This window comes from Rhinatrema bivittatum, chromosome 16 (assembly GCF_901001135.1).
Source record: "Rhinatrema bivittatum chromosome 16, aRhiBiv1.1, whole genome shotgun sequence".
NCBI lineage: Eukaryota > Metazoa > Chordata > Amphibia > Gymnophiona > Rhinatrematidae > Rhinatrema > Rhinatrema bivittatum.
Window position 1 is genome coordinate 35,144,870 of NC_042630.1, and position 20,353 is coordinate 35,165,222.

The 20,353-nt window shown below is 47.7% G+C and overlaps 1 protein-coding gene across 2 annotated transcripts in view; it reads right to left on the reverse strand.

The window, feature by feature from the left end:
• Nucleotides 1–20,353, reverse strand: part of LOC115078117 (SLAM family member 8-like) — a 60,064-nt gene that overhangs the window by 1,580 nt on the left and 38,131 nt on the right. The window contains exons 3-5 of one of the 2 annotated variants that reach the window (XM_029580773.1): nucleotides 13,995–14,276; nucleotides 11,929–12,048; nucleotides 7,629–7,717 (exon numbers count right to left, since the gene is read on the reverse strand). In XM_029580773.1, coding sequence (XP_029436633.1) covers nucleotides 7,629–7,717; nucleotides 11,929–12,048; nucleotides 13,995–14,276 — 491 coding nt within the window. The remainder of the gene's footprint in view (nucleotides 1–7,628; nucleotides 7,718–11,928; nucleotides 12,049–13,994; nucleotides 14,277–20,353) is intronic. The other variant, XM_029580774.1, reaches the window with a different exon arrangement.

The window sequence follows — 20,353 nt, forward strand, 5'->3', positions numbered from 1 at the left end:
GTTTAAAAAACACTCCAGAGGTCACTCTCAGACCTGGCGTTGCATGTTGGCTAAGGGTTTCTAGCACTAAACCACAAAAATACACAGCTTTTCAATTCAAATGAGTAATTTTCTAAATGGCGAGACATTGGGTCCTTCCTCAACACTCCAAGCCCTTAGCAAACCCCAGTACACAGAGAAAAGAACTTTTTCATTTGACAGTTGTTTTCTCCTGGTGAGAGAGGATAGCACTATACTGTAGTGCTATATGCCCACTCCCTCCCTCACAGCGGCCACTGGAGAGGGCAGGAAGCGCTTCTCTCCAGTGCTGCTGCTTCTCCAAACCTCTCATCAAGTTTCCTCCAGTGGGTGGATATGGTTTCAAGAAAATACCCCCCCCCCAAAGACCTAATTTGCCTCCCTATTTCCCTCTGAAACATTTGCCTGGAGACGCAGCCATTGCTGTTTCCCTGGGATACTGCAGTTTCTGGTACAGTGAGAGTGGGTTCTAATCTAATTTGCTCAAGCCTACCGTTGAAGGAACCCCTTTCGACCAACACTGCCTCTCACCCTTCAACCTCTCCCTTATCCCTCCCCCCTACTCACCTCCCCTCCACTCCTCCCACCGGACATACCATGTTAATAACTGCTGAGGATAAATCTCTGTTTATGTATTACTAATTTATTGTTTTTTGTTGATTATATTTCTCACTCCTTATTGTTATAGTTTAATTCTGCCCTATCTTCCATCTTCCATGTTTTACGCTCCCTGTTTTAATGTAACTTTTCATTTCTACCTAGATGTTAATTTGGTTTTCCCCCTGTTCTATTGTAAACCGGTACGATAAGACCTGGTCTTGAGTATAGTAAAAGAAGTTAAATAAATAAAATAAATAAATCTCCTGTACTAACAGACAGCTGTGTTTGTAAGAGACACATACAGGATGTAAGCATCCTGCTCTTATCAATCACACACACATTACAGAGACTTGCTGGCACCAGCAATGGGACTTCTTATCTCTCTTTTTTTCTTTTTTTATTGGACAGTTTCCTCCTGCTCCCACAGTTTCCTCCTGCTCCCTACCGGTTTCCAGCTCAGTTAGAACTGTCCCCTAGCAGGGCTGCAGAGGCATTAAAGGAAAATTGGTTCTTACCTGCTAATTTTCGTTCCTGTGTAGTACCAGGGATCAGTCCAGACTCCTGGGTTCTGCCTCCCCTCCAGCAGATGGAGACAGAGAAGTTTTGACTGACTCTGCCCTATACCTTGAGGTGCCACCTACAGTCTGTCAGTATTACACTGTGTCAAAGCACAATGATTAAGATCAACACAAACAATTATCAATTTTACCCCCTCATGGGCATCCATCCAAGCGATAATGCCTGTCAAAGATGTGCAAAGACTTCCAAGTAGCCGCCCTGCAAATCTCCTGCAGCGAAAAATGCTGACACTCAGCCCACAAAGCCGCCTGCTATCAGGTAGAATGCGCCCGAAGACCGGCTGGAACCGGACGGCCATGAACCAGGTACTCTGAACCAATAGCATCTTTCAACCAGTGGGCAACAGTAGCCCTAGATGCCTTATGCCCCCTTCTGGGGTCACTCCACAACACAAAAAGATGGTCCGACAGGCGGAAGCTATTTGTAATTTCCAAGTAACGCAACAGAATCCTCCGCACATCCAGCTTCCTCAGATCTCTAGACTGGGGATCAGAGCGGTCCAAGTCTGAAAGTCAGGGAGTTTAACTGACTGATTCAAATGAAAGGAGGATACTACCTTTGGGAGAAAGGAGGGAACTGTCCTCAAAGAGACTCCCAAATCTGTAATCCTTAAAAAGGGCTCCCTGCAGGACAAAGCCTGAAGCTCAGACACTCTCTGTGCTGAAGAAATAGCCACGACAAAAAACACTTTTAATGTAAGATCTTTCAACGTTGCCCTTTTCAGAGGCTCAAAAGGTGCCCCACACAAAGCTTTGAGGACCAAATTCAGGCTCCACGAAGGACAAGAATTCCGGACCAGAGGATGCAAATGTTTTGCCCCTCGGAGAAAACACACCATGTCTAGAGTGCAGCCAAGGCTACACCTCGGATCTTACCACAGAAACAACCGAGGGCCGCTATCTGTACCCTTAGACAGCTACAGGATAAGCCTTTAACCAAGCTGGCTTGTAAATCGGCCAAGATATCTGCTACCAAAGCCCAAGTAGACTCCACCTTGTGCTCCATGCACCAAGACTCAAAGATTCCCCCCACCCTGACATAGGCCAGGGAGGTAGATGTTTTTCTTGACCGAATAACCTGAATAACCTTTACTCTTCAGTCGTTGCCTCTCAAAAGCCATGCTGCTAGACAAAAGCGATCTGCCTCTTCCAAACAAATGGGTCCCTGACGCAGAACATCTGGGAGTCCTTGAAACCTCAGGGATCCGTCCACTGCTAGGTTGACTAGATTCGCAAACCATGGATGCCTTGGCCATTCCGGTGCCACGAAGATTACCTCTCCCAGATGAGCTTCTATGCGCCGCAGAACCCTGCCGACCAAAGGCCAAGGTGGGAACATATGCAGTAGGATGCTCCTTCGCCAAGCAAGAACTAGGGCATCCACCCCCTCTGCTCCTGGCTCCCGGCGCCGACTGAAGAACCGTGTGGCCTTGGCATTTTGAAACATCACCATCAAGTCCACGCTCGGTCTGGACCACCTGTCACATATGAGATTGAAGGCTTTGTCGGAGAGCTCCCGCTCCCTGGGATCAAGTTGGTGACGACTGAGGAAATCGGCTTGAACGTTGTCAACCCTGGCAACGTGAGAGGCTGCAATTCTAACTAGGTGCTGCTCTGCCCAGCTGATCAACTGCCGCGCCTCGATCGCCACTGGCTGACTTTTGGTCCCCTCCTGGCGAATGATATAAGCCACTGCTGTCGCATTGTCCGACAGGACCCTGACATCCCCTGCAGCACCAGAAGAAGAGCTTGTAGCGCTAACCGCACTGCTCTGGTCTCCAAACGATTGATTCTTTCACTGACCATTGGTCGTGCACCGCTCTCCGGCCGGAGAGACTGGCATCTGTGGTGACCACCGTCCAAGAGGGAATCTCCAAGTCCACACCCTGGCATACATTGTTCGAGAGGAGCCACCAATCGAGGCTGGAACGTGCAGAATCTGTAAGAGGAAGATGAAATTGCTTGGACTTCGGGTTCCAATGGGAAAGCAATGCTGAATGAAGAGATCTCATATGAGCAAAGACCCAGGGGACTAGCTCCAAGGTGGAAGCCATTGAGCCGAGGACCTGCAAGTAGTCCCAAACCCTGGGGAGACGCTTGGACAACAAGGCCCAAACTTGCCTCTGCAACTTGATGATTCGCTCCTCGGTGAGGAAAACCTTGCCTAAACTTGTGTCGAACAGGGCTCCCAAGATCTCCAAGGACTGAGAGGGAACCAGATGGCTCTTGGCCAGATTGACTATCCAACCTAATGACCTCAAGTGCTGAAGAATCCGCTGCACGGCAGAGCGAAAGAGGGACTCCAACTTCGCTTGAATCAGTCAGTCATCCAGATAAGGATAAACCAAGAGTCTCCCCTTCCGGAGTCCCGCTGCCACCACAACCATTACCTTAGTAAAGGTCCTGGGTGCTGTGGCGAGCCCGAAAGGCAAAGTGCAAAACTGAAAATGATCCCCCAGGAAGGAAAACCTCAGGAATTTCTGGTGGTCTACCCGGATTCCGATGTGCAAGTACGCTTCGGTCAGATCCAGCAACACTTGGAATTCTCCTTTGTGCACCGAAGCAATCACCGACCATAGGGTCTCCATTCGAAACAGAGGAACCCGAAGATACCTGTTGACCTCTTTAAATCGAGTATGGGCTGGAACGTTCCCTCTATCTTGGGCACCACAAAGTAAATGGAATAGCAGGCTTTCCTTCGTTCCGAAGGAGGAACTGGTACAAAGGCTCTGAGCTTGAGAAGATGCTGCAATGTGTCCCATACTGCCTGACGCTTCTCTGTGTATGAGCATGGGGAAATGAGAAAGCGGTCCCGAAGATGCCAAGCAAAATCTAAAGCATAGCCGTGTCTTATGACATTGAGGACCCACTGATCTGAAGTTAATTTAGTCCACTCTTCGTAAAACAGAGCCAACCTGCCCCTTACTACCGGAACAGAGGAGTGAACTGGCTTCGCCTCATTGGGAGGACTTAATTCCTCCCGCAGTTTGGGAGGTACTGTTTCTGCCAAGGCACCGGCCCTGAAAGGACTGGGACCAGGACTGGTACCTGTCTGAGCTCTGCCTAGATGAGGATCCTGACGATCTAATAGACCAGAACCTGCGATTTCCACGGAAACGTGAGCGAGGAGGGAAGGAACCTCTCGACTTGGGTCTATCCTCTAGTAGCTGATGTAACTTGTTCTCCCCCAAGGACTGAATCATGTCCTCTAAGTCCTTCCCGAAGAGCAGTTTGCCCTTGAAGGGCAAAGAACCCAGTTGGGCCTTAGAGGAAACATCTGCTGACCAATTCCTCAGCCAGAGGAACCCGAAACCGAGGAACCCGAAGACCGACTGGAACCGGCTATTTTGGCTGTTTCTGCGGGCAGAAACAGCCAAAACCATAGACCGGGCTGAAGTCTGTAGCAGATTGTAGAGCGCATCCGCACTGTAAGCAACCGCAGCCTCCAGTCGCCCAGCCTGAACAGCCTCCTCCTTCAAGAAAGACTCGTCGCTCTGCAATTGCTGCACCCAGCGAAGACCTGCCCTCAGGGTAAAACTGCTGCACATGGCTGGCTGCTAGGGCAGTAAGGGCTTGGTCCTCTGAGTGCCAGGGGCCGTGAGTTTGAATCCAGCTTAGGGAAAAAGGGAGGGGGTGAAAAGTAGGTAATAGTCAAGCTTTGATGTGGCTAGTGCAGTTAGTGTAGCTGGGTTCAAAAAAGATTTGGTTAAGTTCTTGGAGGAGAAGTCCATTAACGGCTATTAATAATCAAGTTTACTTAGGGAATATCCACTGCTATTAATTGCATCAGTAGTATGGGATCTTCTTAGTATTAGTATTGCCAGGTTCTTGTGGCCTGGTTTGGCCTCTGTTGGAAACAGGATGCTGGGCTTGATGGACCCTTGGTCTGACCCAGCATGGCAAGTTCTTATGGCAGCGTGCACCCCATGCGCTGAGATCTCAAATATCTTCTTAAGCTGTGCCTCGAGCTTCTGATCTTGGAGATCCTTGAGGGCTGTAGTGCCTGTCACTGGGATGGTGGTCTTCTTGGTGACAGCTGACACCGCCACATCTACCTTGGGAACCCTGAGGAGGTCCAGGGCTTCTTCTGGCAGGGGGGTACAGCTTCAAACCTAAATCAGGAGTGTCCCACTCACGAAACAGGTCAGTGACGGAAAGATGAAAAGGGAAGGACTGGGTCGGACCACGGAGACCTACCATAACTGGATCAATAGCTCCCATTTGAGAGTCCTCCCGAGCCTTGGCGCCATGTCTCTTTTTTATTCGATACTACTTAGTGTATAACCGTTATCCATCAAATTTTGAATTCAACTGCAGTCTTATGTTTGTTTTGCTCTGCTTTTAGTTATGTTTGCTATTTTATATCAATTATGTATGCTCCTTTACTGCATCAAACAACCCATGGAGAAAGTGGTATAAAAATGTTTTTAAATAAAGAGCAGTGGAAAATTATACTTATTCACTTAATATTCTCCTTATAATGAAATTAATTTTCTTGTATTTCTAAAATTAAAAGATTCTGTAGTTGAAAAAAAACCCAGAAAGGAATTTCCTAGTTCCCTCCATGTAGTGTATAGCAAAAGCTTTTTTAAAAAAAATTGTAGCCCATCTTTCCAATTAGGGAGTCATTTTCAAAACAATTAATACACATAATCCCCAGTTTGTGGACGGAAATCGGCTTTTGAAAATCCACTCGGGGGGAGGGGGGGGATGTTAATGGTAATGTGGGGAAACATACAGGCAGAAGATTATTTTGTGCGTGGACAGTGATGCAGAGGCTGCAGGTGTGCATCACACTAAGGCAGCAGGCATTCTCGGTGGGGTGGGGAACGTATTTATGCAAATACGGTTGATTTTCAAAAGCAGAAAGCTGCACCTGCTTGGGAGCAGGTGAAACTTATTTATTTATTATTTAGTTTTAATTTTTCTATACCGAAATTCCTGTATGAGATACAAATCAATCCGGTTTACAGAGAACGGGAACTCGCCCGGGGCTTGTCTGGCCGGGGCTTTTTACATTAAAACATTAAAATTTACATTACATTGCATTAAAACTTTAAAACTTTTTACATTGAAACAGTTGAACATGGCTTATTTACAGTAATAGATAAACATAGTAAACAGTTAAATATACAGATCAAAGTAAGTAGCCGATAGGCCATGAGATTCCCCACTATACAATAATGGTTACAACAGTATGTCTTGAGGAGACAATAATGGTGATTGCATTAATGGAATTAATGTTATGGCTGGAGAAAGTCTGGAGCTGAATAGCTTGTCAAAGGATTGACTGAGCAATGAGCAATGGGTAGTGTGGAAGTGGAGGGTAGAGGAAGGAGGTCGGGAAGCCTGGTTACATTATGAGTCTGGGAACGCTTGTCTAAAGAGCCAAGTTTTTAGTTGTTTTTTAAACTCAGGTTGGCTGGGTTCAAGGCGTAAGTCTGGTGTGGACCTGCTGTTGATAGTGCTCTCTTTCTTAATAGTGATTTTGCTGGTGGTGCATACAAAGATCCTTTGTAAGCGCTTCTGATGGGTCTGGAAGATGTATGCATGCAGGCCAACCCGGGAATTTCTAAGCTGACAAGCTGAAAATGAACCTCCCTGTGTTCAAGGCATCTTACAGCATTGTTAGAATTCAGGTACAATAAGTCCCTTCCCAATCTAGGGCCAGATTCATTAAGGCTTTTGTCCCATTTTGGGTCTATGGGAAAAAACCTTAGTGGATCAGGAACCTTTCAAACCTGCGCACAGGTGCACTTTAGCGCAGGTGCGTGGCTGCGCACCCAAATACGCGGCTGTTTTATAACTTGTGTGTTATAAAGTAGCCTAACCATATGTACATGTACGCCCAATTTTAAGTGGGCGTGCGAATATGCGCCTAAATCCCACTTCTACCATGTGACTCAGGGAATTTTTTAAAAGGGTGCGCGTCCACGCCCTTGCTAATTTCACCAGTTCCTCCACCAGTTCCCCCAGTTAACACCTAGGCCTTCCAAACTCCCCTAGTTGAATACATTACATCCATCCGTTACCCCAGACCCTTATCCCTCAGGCATGGCTAGTTTTTAAATTTTTTTTAAACTTACACAGCAGGGGATCTGGGCGCACACCCAGGCGCGTAAATATTTACTCGCGCATTTCTTGGCCATGCCCTGAAACACCAACGCCCCGCTCCTTTATGAAAACGTTTGAGATGTGTGCGCAGTGGGATACACGTGCGCATCTGGGCGACTTTTACAATTCAGTGGGCGCACATCTCCCGATTTTGGTGCGCGCCGGGCTTTTAAAGTCTACTTCTAAGTGAGCAGCCATCCCTATTTAATGCAGGTTCTACAAAGCTTGCTTGCATCCGACCTACAGCATTATGACCTTTACCCAAAGTTCTTGGACATAACCTACAAGAACAGGAAGGTTGTGAGCCCAAGGCCTTACCTCATCATTTCCTTCTGGAGGCGTCCTCTTGATCACAGCGTACTCAACGCCGGGGGAACTTTCCATTACTTGGCTAATAGATGCAGAGCCTTACAAAGATAAGGAGAAAATTATGTCAGCATCCCTCTCTTGGTGACAGATACGAGCGTATGGAGGCAGGACACTAGGTACAGTCAAGTTGGTCCAATCACAGTCCCCAACAATGGTCACAAACAACCTGGTAATCTTTTACAGAATAGGTACATTAAATCTGACGGGACCTGGATTTGATTTGTTTTGCATTTACTCATGGAAGGTTATGATAGCTCAGGGCTGAAATAGATGCGTTCTAACCCCTGAGACAGGATCAGTTTGGGAGGCGGTTGATTTGCTATCTTGTAGAGTCTGTGCAGCCAACTCCTTAGAGATCTGAGTTCTCTTTCACTCATTTGTCAAAATCCATGCCCTGCTCTACACATGCACGACATTGCCCTCAAACCATAAGATGCCTCTGGGAGTACATGTATAGGGCTACTCACTGACTAGCAGGGAAAGTCCTCCTCCAACATGGAGGAAATCTCAACCAACTTCCATCTCTGTCCTGCAAATAAATTCCTCTAGTCCAATCTATTTCTATGTGAGATTAAGGTGATGTCAACAATAGCAACATTATATCTGTCAACACTGTGATGACGTTTTACCTCTAAATCTAGGACTAAACACTGATCAAGCTGTGAAATTTGTTGCCAGAAGACATCGTCAAGGTGACTAGCATAGCAGGGTTTAAAATAGGTTGGGACAAGTTCCTGGAGGAACAGTCCATAAAAGATTATTAGCCAGACAGTCTAGAGAAAGCCATTGCTATCCTTGGGATTACTAACAAATAAATATATTTTAGCATTTGCCAGGTACTTGGGATCTGGACTGGCCACTATTGGAGACAGGATGTTGGGCTTGATGAAATTTGGTCTGATCCAGCATGACATGTCTTATAATCTTATGTCCTTTGCATGCTGTGCTAAAGCTGCTTGATTTTCCTGACCCCTTCCAATTCCAGCTGGGTCACCAGGAACTGTTGGCTCAGCAGTGTGGCCATGTGAAGACATCAAATGACTCAGCAGCCCAGATCTTACTGCACAAGTCAAAGACGCAGACAGTGGGTTTTGTGTGGGTGAAAGTGAACGAGCACTCAGAAAGAATGAAATGTGTCATGTCAGAAACTAGGCCACAGACACACCAGTGGGAGAGCACTTCTCCAATCTAAGACACCATATAGGGCAGTGGTCCTAAAAGGAGAACTTCACATCACTTATAGACAGGAGAACTAAGAACTCACACTCATACAGAGGTCCTGGTGTCCCTTTTGCAAGCTAAATCAGAGACAAAAGAAATGCACTGATAACCCAGCTCCTCTGGGTTATCAGTGTCTGTAGAAGTATCAGGATCCCCCTAAGGAGCCGCAGCCTGAAAGGCCGGGGCCCCTCAGCGGGATCCAATGCCTGAACGGGCCTAGCCCGCTTCCCCGATCCTGCCAAAGGGTCTGGGTCCTGAGACCCCTGTGGTCTTTTCTTGGTTAATCTATGTGCCTTAAATGCCTTGTGCATTAATAACACAAACTCTGATGAAAAAGATGAATCCGATGACCAATCTACAGGATCCCCCTCAGGGACCTCAGAATCATTGGAACAACGTGGCCTCGCAGGTTTTCCCCCCTCAGGGACCCTGCGTTGGGGCGATAAACGCGGCGGCGAGTCCTCCTCCCCCCGATGCGACGGGGACGCAGGCCCCGCTGGACCCGGAGGAAACAAAATGGCGGACGTTCCTGCCGACGCAGAGTCCCTAGCGCCCAAAATGGTGCCCGTTCCTGTGCTCTGCGGGAACGGGCCTGACCGGGACCCGGGCTTGTTCCCCGGAGCTGCGGCTCTTAATGGCGCTCGACCCCGTGTTCCATCCGGGAGCGAAGATGCCCCTTCGCTCCCCGAGACACAGTTGGAGCACAGGCTGTCTCGGTAGAGGCGCCGCGCAGTGCTGCAAACTCAGCAAGCCGTCCATCGCGGCATGCCCATCACTGAAGATTGTGAGCGAGGAAAGAGAGAGAAAAAAAAAATCGAACCGCGAAGCTCACGGACCTCCGGCGCACTGTCCCCCGAACACGGCCGGGCCGCAACGATAAGAAAACTTTGGCGCCAAGCAAAGCAATACAGAAAAATTACAGACAACTTTTTTTTTTTTTTTAAATACCATTACCGATCGCCACCGGCTCCAGGACCACCTAGGGGGAATGAGCCGGGCTCCCCGGTATCACCCCCAGCGCAGAAAACAGACGCTGGCAAGTGAGAAAACCCCACACTTCAGCGGCCTCTGAAACTAGGGGGGGGGGTGGTCCCCTCAGGACCTCACAACTCCCTGGGAGGCAGGCAACTGGACCTGCAGGCAAGCCACTGCGGTCCAAACACTAACCTAACTACCACTTTCTAGCTATGTTTTTTGTTTTAAACTAACTAGGCCTCAGCACAGACTGTAGGTTTTGCACCCTCTCCACCTGCTAGGAGATAGAAGAATACTGCCGGACTGTAGATGGCACCAGCCTAGATAGGGCGGAGTTTGGTTTGTAAACTTCTGTCTCCATCTGCTAGAGGGGGGGCAAAACCCAGGAGTCTGGACTGATCCTGGTACGTACAGGGAAATCCCTTTTCTGTACATATTGGGACTAAATCTTCAGTCCTGTGCCTAACTGCAGGATTGCAAGCTCGCACAGAGCCAGCTGGACCTTCAGTGCGCACAGGCGGGCCCGGAAGATCCAGTCTCTGTCTAAATATACAAGCACGGCTTGACCTGTTGAGAGGGGGGCTCGATACAAAGTTATACATGTAAGGAGCACAGGGTCTATACGTTCAACTTTATGAAAGTTCATTCTACATTTGGAAATCCTCGACATGGCCCACATACCTCCCAGATTGCCTTTTTCGTGTGTGTGTGGTAAATACATACATGCAAGAACTCGGCACGCATATTTTTATCATGTTAAATCCCTACAATATGTACAGAGGGTATATTCTTATTTTAGATGCATACGTCCCAACTAAGCTTTTGAAAATGTAAAATCAGCGCCTTTGCCAGGAGGGCTCACAGACCGAGCACACAGTTACTGGGTCCTGGTTACAAACTCCTGAATCGTTCATGTTGTAATTTGAAGCTGGAAACTTCAGATATATACATACTCAGAGAGAGAGAGAGAGAGAGAGAGAGAGAGAGAGAGAGAGAGAGAGAGAGAGAGAGAAAGATAGTTTCCCCCTTGACGTCACCCGCATGCGATCTGATTTTTTATATTTATGGGAACAAAGAATGAGAAACCTCAAAGCTGTGGCTGAAATCACATAGGAAACAAAATGTTCCATCTCCTTGCCTTCTACTGCACCATCTTTCCATCCCATCAGCGTGACTAGCGGTCACTGGCCCGTGAATGTGAATAAATGATAAGAGACTGTCACTCACCCACTCCTAACGCTGCTTAGTTACCTGGGGGTGGGTGAGGACAGGACTCAGGGAAGTGAAGGGTGTTCTCCGCCTCCCAGTACTAACCCTGGAATACACAGAAACCTGAACAGCACCGAGCTGCAGGCACAAGCCACTTCCGTGACCCAGTGCTACCGGTGGCGCACAATCTTTAAACCATTTTGCTTGCATTCCTTGAACTTAACAGTCACCACTATGCTACTGGATTCTGGGTTGTTGTGTTAGTGAATAAGAGAATAAATCTAAGTGACTAAAGTGGACCTCTAGCATCAGAAAAACCAGAGAGATCACTCGGTATGCCTCGACTGAGTCAGCTGCTGCAAAACAAACTTGCCTTGGGTGTGCTCTCCATAGAAAACCGTCTGGTAAATCATGCAGAGCCTGGCCCCTGGCGAGCCACAACTGTGAAATAAAGATAAAAACAGGATCCAGCTCCTGAAATCCAAATTTAGTCCTCTCCCACATGAAAATGTGCTCAGTGCCTCGTCGACACTGGGCAGTATTGGAGAATGCGGCCAGTGCTTGTGGGCTGAATTCCTTTCATGGGACCCTCAGAGGATCCTCAGAAAGGTCTGGAACTGGACCTTTGAGACAATGAGCCTTCCCTTGCCTCTTCCAATCCCCCCAACCTACATTTTGACAGGGGGGGGGGGGAGTTAATACAGTTTTCCACTGTTCTTTTGAATTGTCCTTTCAGGCAAAATACGTTGGTCTTGTTTTACAGATAGAGGAGAGGAGAGGTGTGGAGGAGGAGGAGTGGAGCAGAGGGAAGGCGGTCAAGGCCAGTAGACGTCAAGTTACCCACCTTTGCTCTTTCTTTTTTTCTTCTTCCAATAGAAGAGACTTATGAAGATCAGGACTAGGAGCACACAGAAAATAACAGGCAGAAGAACATACTCTAGGATCCTTGGCTTTCCACCTGGAACTGAAGGTCAGTACAGTTGGGTTTTTATTCGAGCCAGCAATTTTCTGCTATTCCTTCTAGCTCAGTGGGAAACAGGGCTGAGATCTGGTGCCAGTCGCCTACATGCACAACTACCTGGGGATTTTCCCCCCTATTTTATAGCCCCTCCCAGCTTACTTAGCCCGGTCATTGCTGTGGCAGCCTTTGGCCAGGGGTCATGCACCCTGGCTCCTTCCCTGCTGCAATTGTGAGCTTTAAATACAGCCACTATGTGTCACTACTGTGCAAAAAACTATGACTCCCCCACCCCCAGGTGTTGTGTACACTGCCTCGGAAACATCCCAGCCGGCTCAGGGCATCAACCCCAGATCTTAGGCATGGCAGCACGCAGGCCACTGTTGAACCACTGGACTGGTTTTTGTTTTTTTTTAACCATTCAGAATTTGACCAAAAACAATCATTCCCCAACCAAGCTCGGATCTATACATATTTTGAATATTTATTTTCAAAGGGAGAAAGAGAGAGACCCCGATGACTGGATCATGAATCTGATTCCACTGCCAACCAGGGCCAGATTTAAGAATTTTGTGGCCATAGGCAGGTCTGAAGAGTGAGGGAGACATTGGAGATCAGAAAATATGTGAGGGAGAAATCCCTTTCCCTAGACCACCTCCCCAAAGTCCCAGAATGCCATAGCAGTTCCCTTTTGATTGCTAGAGCAGGTTCCTCCTTGGCACAGCTGCACTCCTTGTTGGTTTGGGTATTTGGTGCCCTAGGCAATCACCTATGTTGCCTATGTCTGAATCCAGGCCTTAGATAGTTGGGGATCGTGACACAGAACAAGAAGAGACCTCGGGCACTGGGAGGGGTATTAAGCTCCCTGCCTTTGCAGTATGGCAGCCAACTGTCCTGCTGTGTATCACGTTTGGTTTAAAAAACAAACCAAACAAACAAGTACTGCATTCAGGAAAAAATCATCCAGGGCAACGCAATTCAACGGGGCTTAATAAAATGTCCCTCAAATCCTAAATTGTCCTTGAAAAGCTGGATGCTCTTACTCTGAAGGTCAGAATAATATCTGTGTTTCCCTTATTATGAAGCATCCCGGCTGGAGGTAGGACCCCAGTCCTCGGTCTTTACATGTGACCTGAATGGAAGCCTGGTTTATTTTTTAGTGCAGGGTGAGGTGCACTTCCCTGGTGTAAGAAAAGCTCGTCCTGTTCATCCTCTCACAACTGAATCTCTCTTTCTTCCTCCTCCACTCTTCAACCAGAAACTCTGAAGAAGACCACCCCTACACACACACACACACACACACACACCTATTGCTCCCCTCCCCACCACCTGAACCAGATCCTCAGTAACAAACGTCTGTCCACCCCTGCTATATGCCATTTATATGTAGCTGGACAGGACAAACCTCTCATCTTCTTTCCATCTAATCAACCCTGGAATTGTACAACAGATGAACTGATGAGGCTAAAAAAAAAAAGAGACTTCCTGACTGTAGGCATCTGCCTTGCAGCATGGTTTGACTATGTGCCTGGCAAAGGTGGCTCACTATGGAACAGCAAGGTTAATTGCCAAGGAGGGAATCAGCAAAGAATAACCCCAATCCCAAGTTTCTACCCCTACAGTTCAACTAAAATTGCAGAATAACTAGGGCGTCACATATAGACTTTCTCTTGAAAAATTACCTGCATATATGGGACAGTTAAACTTTTTGATATTCAACTAAGGAACAGGGAGTCCATAAACACTGCAGCTCACCTCTCCCTGCACACAGGCTGCTCGCATTAATGGAGACGCTCTTCATCTCAGCAGGATTGCTGGCCAGGCAGAAGAAGGAGCTGTCCACTGTGCTTAGGCTTAGTGTGTGTGATACCCTGTGTGTTCAACTCTGTGATTAGGGGACAATTAATCCCTCCCTTATTAATCTATGTAACATCATAAACACTGCAGCTCACCTCTCCCTGCACACAGGCTGCTCGCATTAATGGAGATGCTCTTCATCTGAACAGGATTGCTGGCCTCGCAGAAGAAGACTCTGTCTAGTGCACTGAGGTTTAGTGAGAGGTGCAGGATGGTCCTGTCCGGTGACAGTTGGTACTGATCCGGACCTTCCAGGTGCGTTGGTGCTTTCCAGGTAACGTTAACAGCCGCCTCGGCCGGGACCACACATCCCAGGGTTACGTTACAGATGTCATTACTGGAGGATAATATCCTTATTTCTGGAGTTGGGACCGGCTCTGCATGAAGACAAGAAAATAATAATACATTACAGTGGTTGAAAGATCCCTGGGGGGAGGGGGGGTACTCGTGAGCTCCAGAGGGACCCTACAGGAAAACCCTGTTTTTCTGTTTTCACAATTTAAAGTGCCTTTTTTTGTATTCTGAGTACAACTTTGAATGTGTCTGCAGGTTTGGGGGTGAAGCTCGCTAAATCGAAGGATCTACCATCTCCAGTGAAACAACCTCCAACAAAGTCCATATCCTGAGGGAATTTCAAACACAAAGGGGCCGATGCAAAAAAAAAAAAAAATGCGTGCGAGTGTTCAGTGCCCGCTTTCCTTATGCGCGCCTAGACACCCCTCCTGGGGGTCGCACTGCCAAGGAGGCGCTACTGTCGATTGTTCGCCCCTAGTGCCTCCTTGGCAGTGGGTGCCCAGGAGAGGTTGGCTGTCCGCGGGTTAAGAAAACGGAAGCTGCACAACCACGGGTTAGGGAAAGGGACGATGGTTAACTGAGCATCTGTCTCCCTAACCTAACCGCCTGTACTTTTTTTTTTTTTTTCTAATTTTTTTTTTTAATCTTTTAAACTTTCCTTCCTCCGACTTAATATTGCCATGATATTAAGTTGGAGGATGTACAGAAGAGAAGTATTTTCTGCTTTTCTTTACAACTTTTTGGGGTGCTCAGAAATTAACGCCTGCCCAGAGCAGGCGTTAATTTCTGAGCATAAAAATGTGCAGATTGGACGCACATTTTTTTTTTTGCATGTGGGGTGACAGTAATATCCTCATCAACATGCATTTGCATGTGATGAGCGCTATTAGTTTCGCGGTGCGCTGGACACACGTTGTGGACGCGCCAATCCCCTTATAGCATAAGGGGCTGTGGACACGCATCCAAAACGTGCACCCAACCGCGGGTTAAACAATGCGCTTGGCTGAGCATTGGCCCCATAGTAATGCTGGCAGAAAACCATGCTGCCACCCAAGAGATCAAACAGGGGGTAACATCAAGGAACACAAAAATGCCCATCTTTCAAGCAAGTGTAAGGGCACTTTGCATTACTGAAACACACTCTTTCATACAATCCTCCACACCCTTTTGGGTGCACAGTGGGTGTTTTTTGCCAGTAGAAGCTCCTCTTGGGAAAAGGTCCACTCATGATCTTTCCCACTAGAGAAGCAGGAGAGTTCGGTCCCAGGCCAGACAGAAAATGGTTCAGCCCTGCATCGGCATGCCTGAGGACTTCAGACGTTGTGTCTGCTTTTGGAATGAAGTCGCATCCAGTACAGGTCAAGGAAGTGCACAACTTCAGGCGGGAAACCATCTCCCCTGCAACCCATGCCTGCTTGGAAAGGAAGAGAGGAACCAAGCGCAGAGGAGAATATCCTACTGGAAACTACAGGCTGGGCAGGGAGGTGCTGGAGATTATGCTGGGAAAAGGGAAGGACTTTCTTGCTCAAACAGCTTCTTCATTGTATTTCCAACGAGCCCTGCCAGCTGACCCAGAGGAGCAGAGGAAGTGCATCTGCTGTTGTAAAGAAGTATTATCTGCCATCCAGCTCAAGTAAAAGGAGAAGTCTTTGCAAACATTAACCAGGCGTGGTGCGTTTCATTTGAGATATTAGCTGGAGGTAAGCAGGAAGTGTGTTCTTTCCCCCCACCATACACACACACACATACAGAAAAGACCCCTGCACCCGCCTCATGTGAATGAGTGAGCCAGGGCGACACAAGATTTCACAGCGACTACAAGCAAGCCCTGGAAGTACAAGACATCAGGAGGAGAAACTGCAGGGGGGATAGAAGGAAGAATTGAGCCCTGTGGAACTTATTGAAAGTGTTTTGTTTTATTTTGTTTTTTACTGCAGCTTCTAAAGATTTCCTTTCCCAGGCCTTTTGAGGTGGAAAGGGTACGTGGTTAATGTTACACAAGCTCAGCATTTTCCCCACACCTTTCATGATAAAAGCATTCCATTACCTGCAGGAAATGGAGATCCTGAGGGCAGCACGTCAAGAGTATTCAATTATTTGGGAGGGGGAGGGGCAAGATCATTATTAAAGCAGATTAAACGCAAAACAGCAGGAAAAAAAACCCCTGCTTGCACTGTAACCCCCAGTTGTGGGCCTTCCGTGCCAAATATGGGTCCTTTTTGCTGGCCTGCATGAAAGTGACTTCTAATAATGTAACCGAGCAGGCTGAGGATCCGAGGGACTTCTCACGCTGTTTTATGTATGTTTGAGATGAGTGCGGATAATAAACTTTAATAAATTCAGATTCCACAATTCAAGAAGGATTCAATTGCTGCATTGGTAACACGTTTATACTTCTGACATGTTATGTCTGTCTGTATTTCTACTATGCTGTATTTTGTAATGTGTATTTTATGATAATTTACCCCACTGAAAACAAGACTTTCGGCTCCGCAGGCTCTAAATATTTGAGAATGAATATTCAGCAGCTTGGGAGCACTGCTGACTATATCCGGCTGTCTCAAAGTGAGCAGGAGAAGTTTCTCTGGCTAGCTTTAGGACTGCTTCCGTGTAGTGTGACAGCTATAGCCTTCACCACATCCTTTGGCAAGAAACTCCACAACTTAAATTGTATATTCACTGACAAAATTCTCTCTTACATTTGTTTTACATCTGCTACTGCCCAGTTTCATGCAGTGTCCCTTACTGACAGCGTAAATGACTGTTCCCCCCACTCATGAGTTTATAAACCTGCATCGTAGTCCTGCCTTCTCCAAGCTGAAGAGCCCTAACCTCTCTTTCAGCCTGTCTTTGTAAGGAAGCCGTTCCATCCCCTTCATCATTTTGGTCGCCCTCGTCTGCACCTGTTCTAGCTGTTACGCCTTTCGTGAGATGGGGGTGACCACAACTGCACGCAATACTTAAGGTGTGGTCGCACCACAGATCCATACAGTTCTATCCTGCATTCCTTTCTGAATAATGTATAACATCCTATTTGCTTTTCTAACCGCTGCTGATGCCTTCAATGCACTGTCCACAATGACTCCGAGATGCTTTTCCTGGATGATGACTCCTAATATGGAACCCTGCTTTGTGTATCTGACGTTAGGATTATAAAACGCTGCACTTGCAACCATGAAAGAACAACATCTGGTGACATTCTGCAAGAGCGAAGGAGTTATGAGGCAAAACAGCAGCCAGAAACGTCGGGAAGGGAGCTGGGTAAAACAAATACAATGAAATGATGTAATCCAGGTGTTAAAGAAGCATAACAATATCAACAGACCAAACCTTAAAAATAAATGTTACACTGAGAAAAAGAAAAAAAAACTCCAGCATCTCTTCCTTCCCACACACATCCCCAGTTCTTCTAAACAAGCAGAGTTCACTGAACAACCAGAAGCAAAAAAGGTTAACAAGTCCACAAACATTGTTCTGAGGTATGAGGGTGGTATCCATGTTAATTCGCCGGTGCAGAGTCGCTAAATCCTTCATAGCAGGCTGATATGTCTTTTGGAGAAGTAAGAAGGCTTCCCATGTTCAGCGCAGCCTGCCTGGGTACCACATGGCATGTTTGATGCCACTCTGACAGAGAGATTTCTTGACATCAGTAAAACTTTCCTGCCAATTTTAGAGGTCAGCAGAGAAAGCATGGGCAATAATTAATATTTTTTTCCGTTTCAAAATGGCCCCTCGCTCCCTTCCCTGGGCTCACATCAGAATTGTAAGTTTACCCTGAAAAGTGTGTGCATGGATTATGGCTATGGTTTAACTTGTTGATGGCCATGGGAGCCACTGCCAGCAGTAGGAGGGAACTCTGTGCTGGAGCTTACGACAACAGTTAAGTTGTGGGGGAGGGGAAATGACCAAGGTTCACTTAAGGCACCAAATATTGTTGCACTGACCCTGATAAAATCTGCACTCAGTCCTGGTCCTCTGTTTTCTCTGGTATCCTTTGGTCTCAATTCTCCACCTTTTCTTGCCATTTGACCTTTTGCTCTGGCGCTTCTATCTTGGGCGAGTTCACTGTTAGTTCCAGCTCCTCCAGCCACGGCTCCGTGAAGTCTCATCGCCGCTTGAGCCATTCTAGAAGTTACAGTATTTCTTCCAAACCTGCCATTATCTTGTCACACAAGCTGCTCGTTACCGTTTCGATTTCAGCCACGTCTGCAGGGCCTGCTTCCTCCTTAGAGGTGGGAACATCAGAAAGTTACTTTTCATCCAGTCCGTTTAGTTTTTGCTATTTGTTTGGCCCACAGGGAAGCTATAGATCTTTCCCCAACTTCTTTGTCCATTTTTTTTCCAGCAAAATATGTGGCTCAAAGTTTTCATAAAAAGGGATCTAGTGGGAGATCAGAAAAGCTACCACTGTCTCTCAGCTCATTATCACATCACCCTATTCATTTATACCTAGGAGATATTCACATCTCCCACCTTCGCTGATTCTTCTTTTCTCCAGGCCAGATATACATATCCAGAGCCTTAAGTCTCATTTCATAAGAACATAAGAAATTACCATGCTGGGTCAGACCAAGGGACCATCAAGCCCAGCATCCTGTTTCCAACAGAGGCCAAACCAGGCCACAAGAACCTGGCAAGTACCCAAACACTAAGAAGATCCCATGCTACTGATGCAATTAATAGCAGTGGCTATTCCCTTTCAGGCCGATACAGTATAGTGCGCACTGTTAGACCGGGTTTGGCCACACGCTTTCGATGCACTATTTTTACCCCTTATACAGTAAGGGGAATTAGCGCGTCGAAAATGCACGGCCAATCCCCCCAAAACTAATAGGGGTAGATTTTCAGAGCCCTGCTCGCCTAAATCCGCCCAAAACCGGGCGGATTTAGGCGAGCAGGGCCCTGCGCGCCGGTAAGCCTATTTTACATAGGCCTACCGGCGCGCGCAGACCCCGGGACTCGCATACGTCCCGGGGTTTTCGGAGGGGGGCGTGTCGGGGGGCGGGCCCGGTCGTCGCGGCGTTTCGGGGGCGTGTCGGCAGCGTTTTGGGGGCGGGTACGGGGCGTGGCTACGGCCCGGGGGCGTGGCCGCGCCCTCCGTACCCGCCCCCAGGTCGCGGCCCGGCGCACAGCAGGCCCGCTGGCGCGCGGGGATTTACGTCTCCCTCCGGGAGGCGTAAATCCCCCGACAAAGGTAAGGTGGGGGTGTAGACAGGGCCGGGTGGGTGGGTTAGGTAGGGGAAGGGAGGGTAAGGTGAGGGGAGGGCAAAGAAAAGTTCCCTCCGAGGCCGCTCCGATTTCGGAGCGGCCTTGGAGGGAACGGGGGGAGGCAGCGCGGCTCGGCGCGCGCAGGCTATACAAAATCGATAGCCTTGCACGCGCCGATCCAGGATTTTAGTGGATACGCGCGGCTCCGCGCATATCTACTAAAATCCAGCGTACTTTTGCTTGAGTCTGATGCGCAAGCAAAAGTAGGCTGATCGCGCTTCTTTTAAAATCTACCCCATAGCGTCCGCAACATGCAAATGCATGTTGATGGGCCTATTAGTTATTCCTGCGCAATTCAGTAAGTAAAATGTGCGGCCAAGCCGCACATTTTACTCTCAGAAATTAATCCTGCCAAAGGTAGGCGTTAATTTCGGCCAGCACCGGGGAAATATACAGAAAAGCAGAAAAAACTGCTTTTCTGTACACCCTCCAACTTAATATCATAGCGATATTAAGTCGGAGGCCCTCAAAATAAAAAAAATTTAAAATTAAAAAGAAATTTAAAAATCTGCCTGCGGCCTGGAAGACGGACACTCAATTATGCCGGCGTCCGTTTTCCGAACCCATGGCTGTCAGTGGGTTTGAGAACCGACGCCGGCAAAATTGAGCGTCGGCTGTCAAACCCGCTGACAGCCACCGCTTCTGTCAAAAAGGAGGTGCTAGGGACGCGCTAGTGTCCCTAGCGCCTCCTTTTACTGCAGGCCCTCATTTGCATTTTTTGTTTTTCTGAATCGCAGGTTTTTCTGTATTGGCCCGTAAGTAAACTAGATTAATAGCAGTTACTGGACTTCTCCTCGAAGAACTTATCCAAACCTTTTTTGAACCCAGCTACACTAACTGCACTAACCACATCCTCTGGCAACAAATTCCAGAGTTTAATTGTGCATTGAGT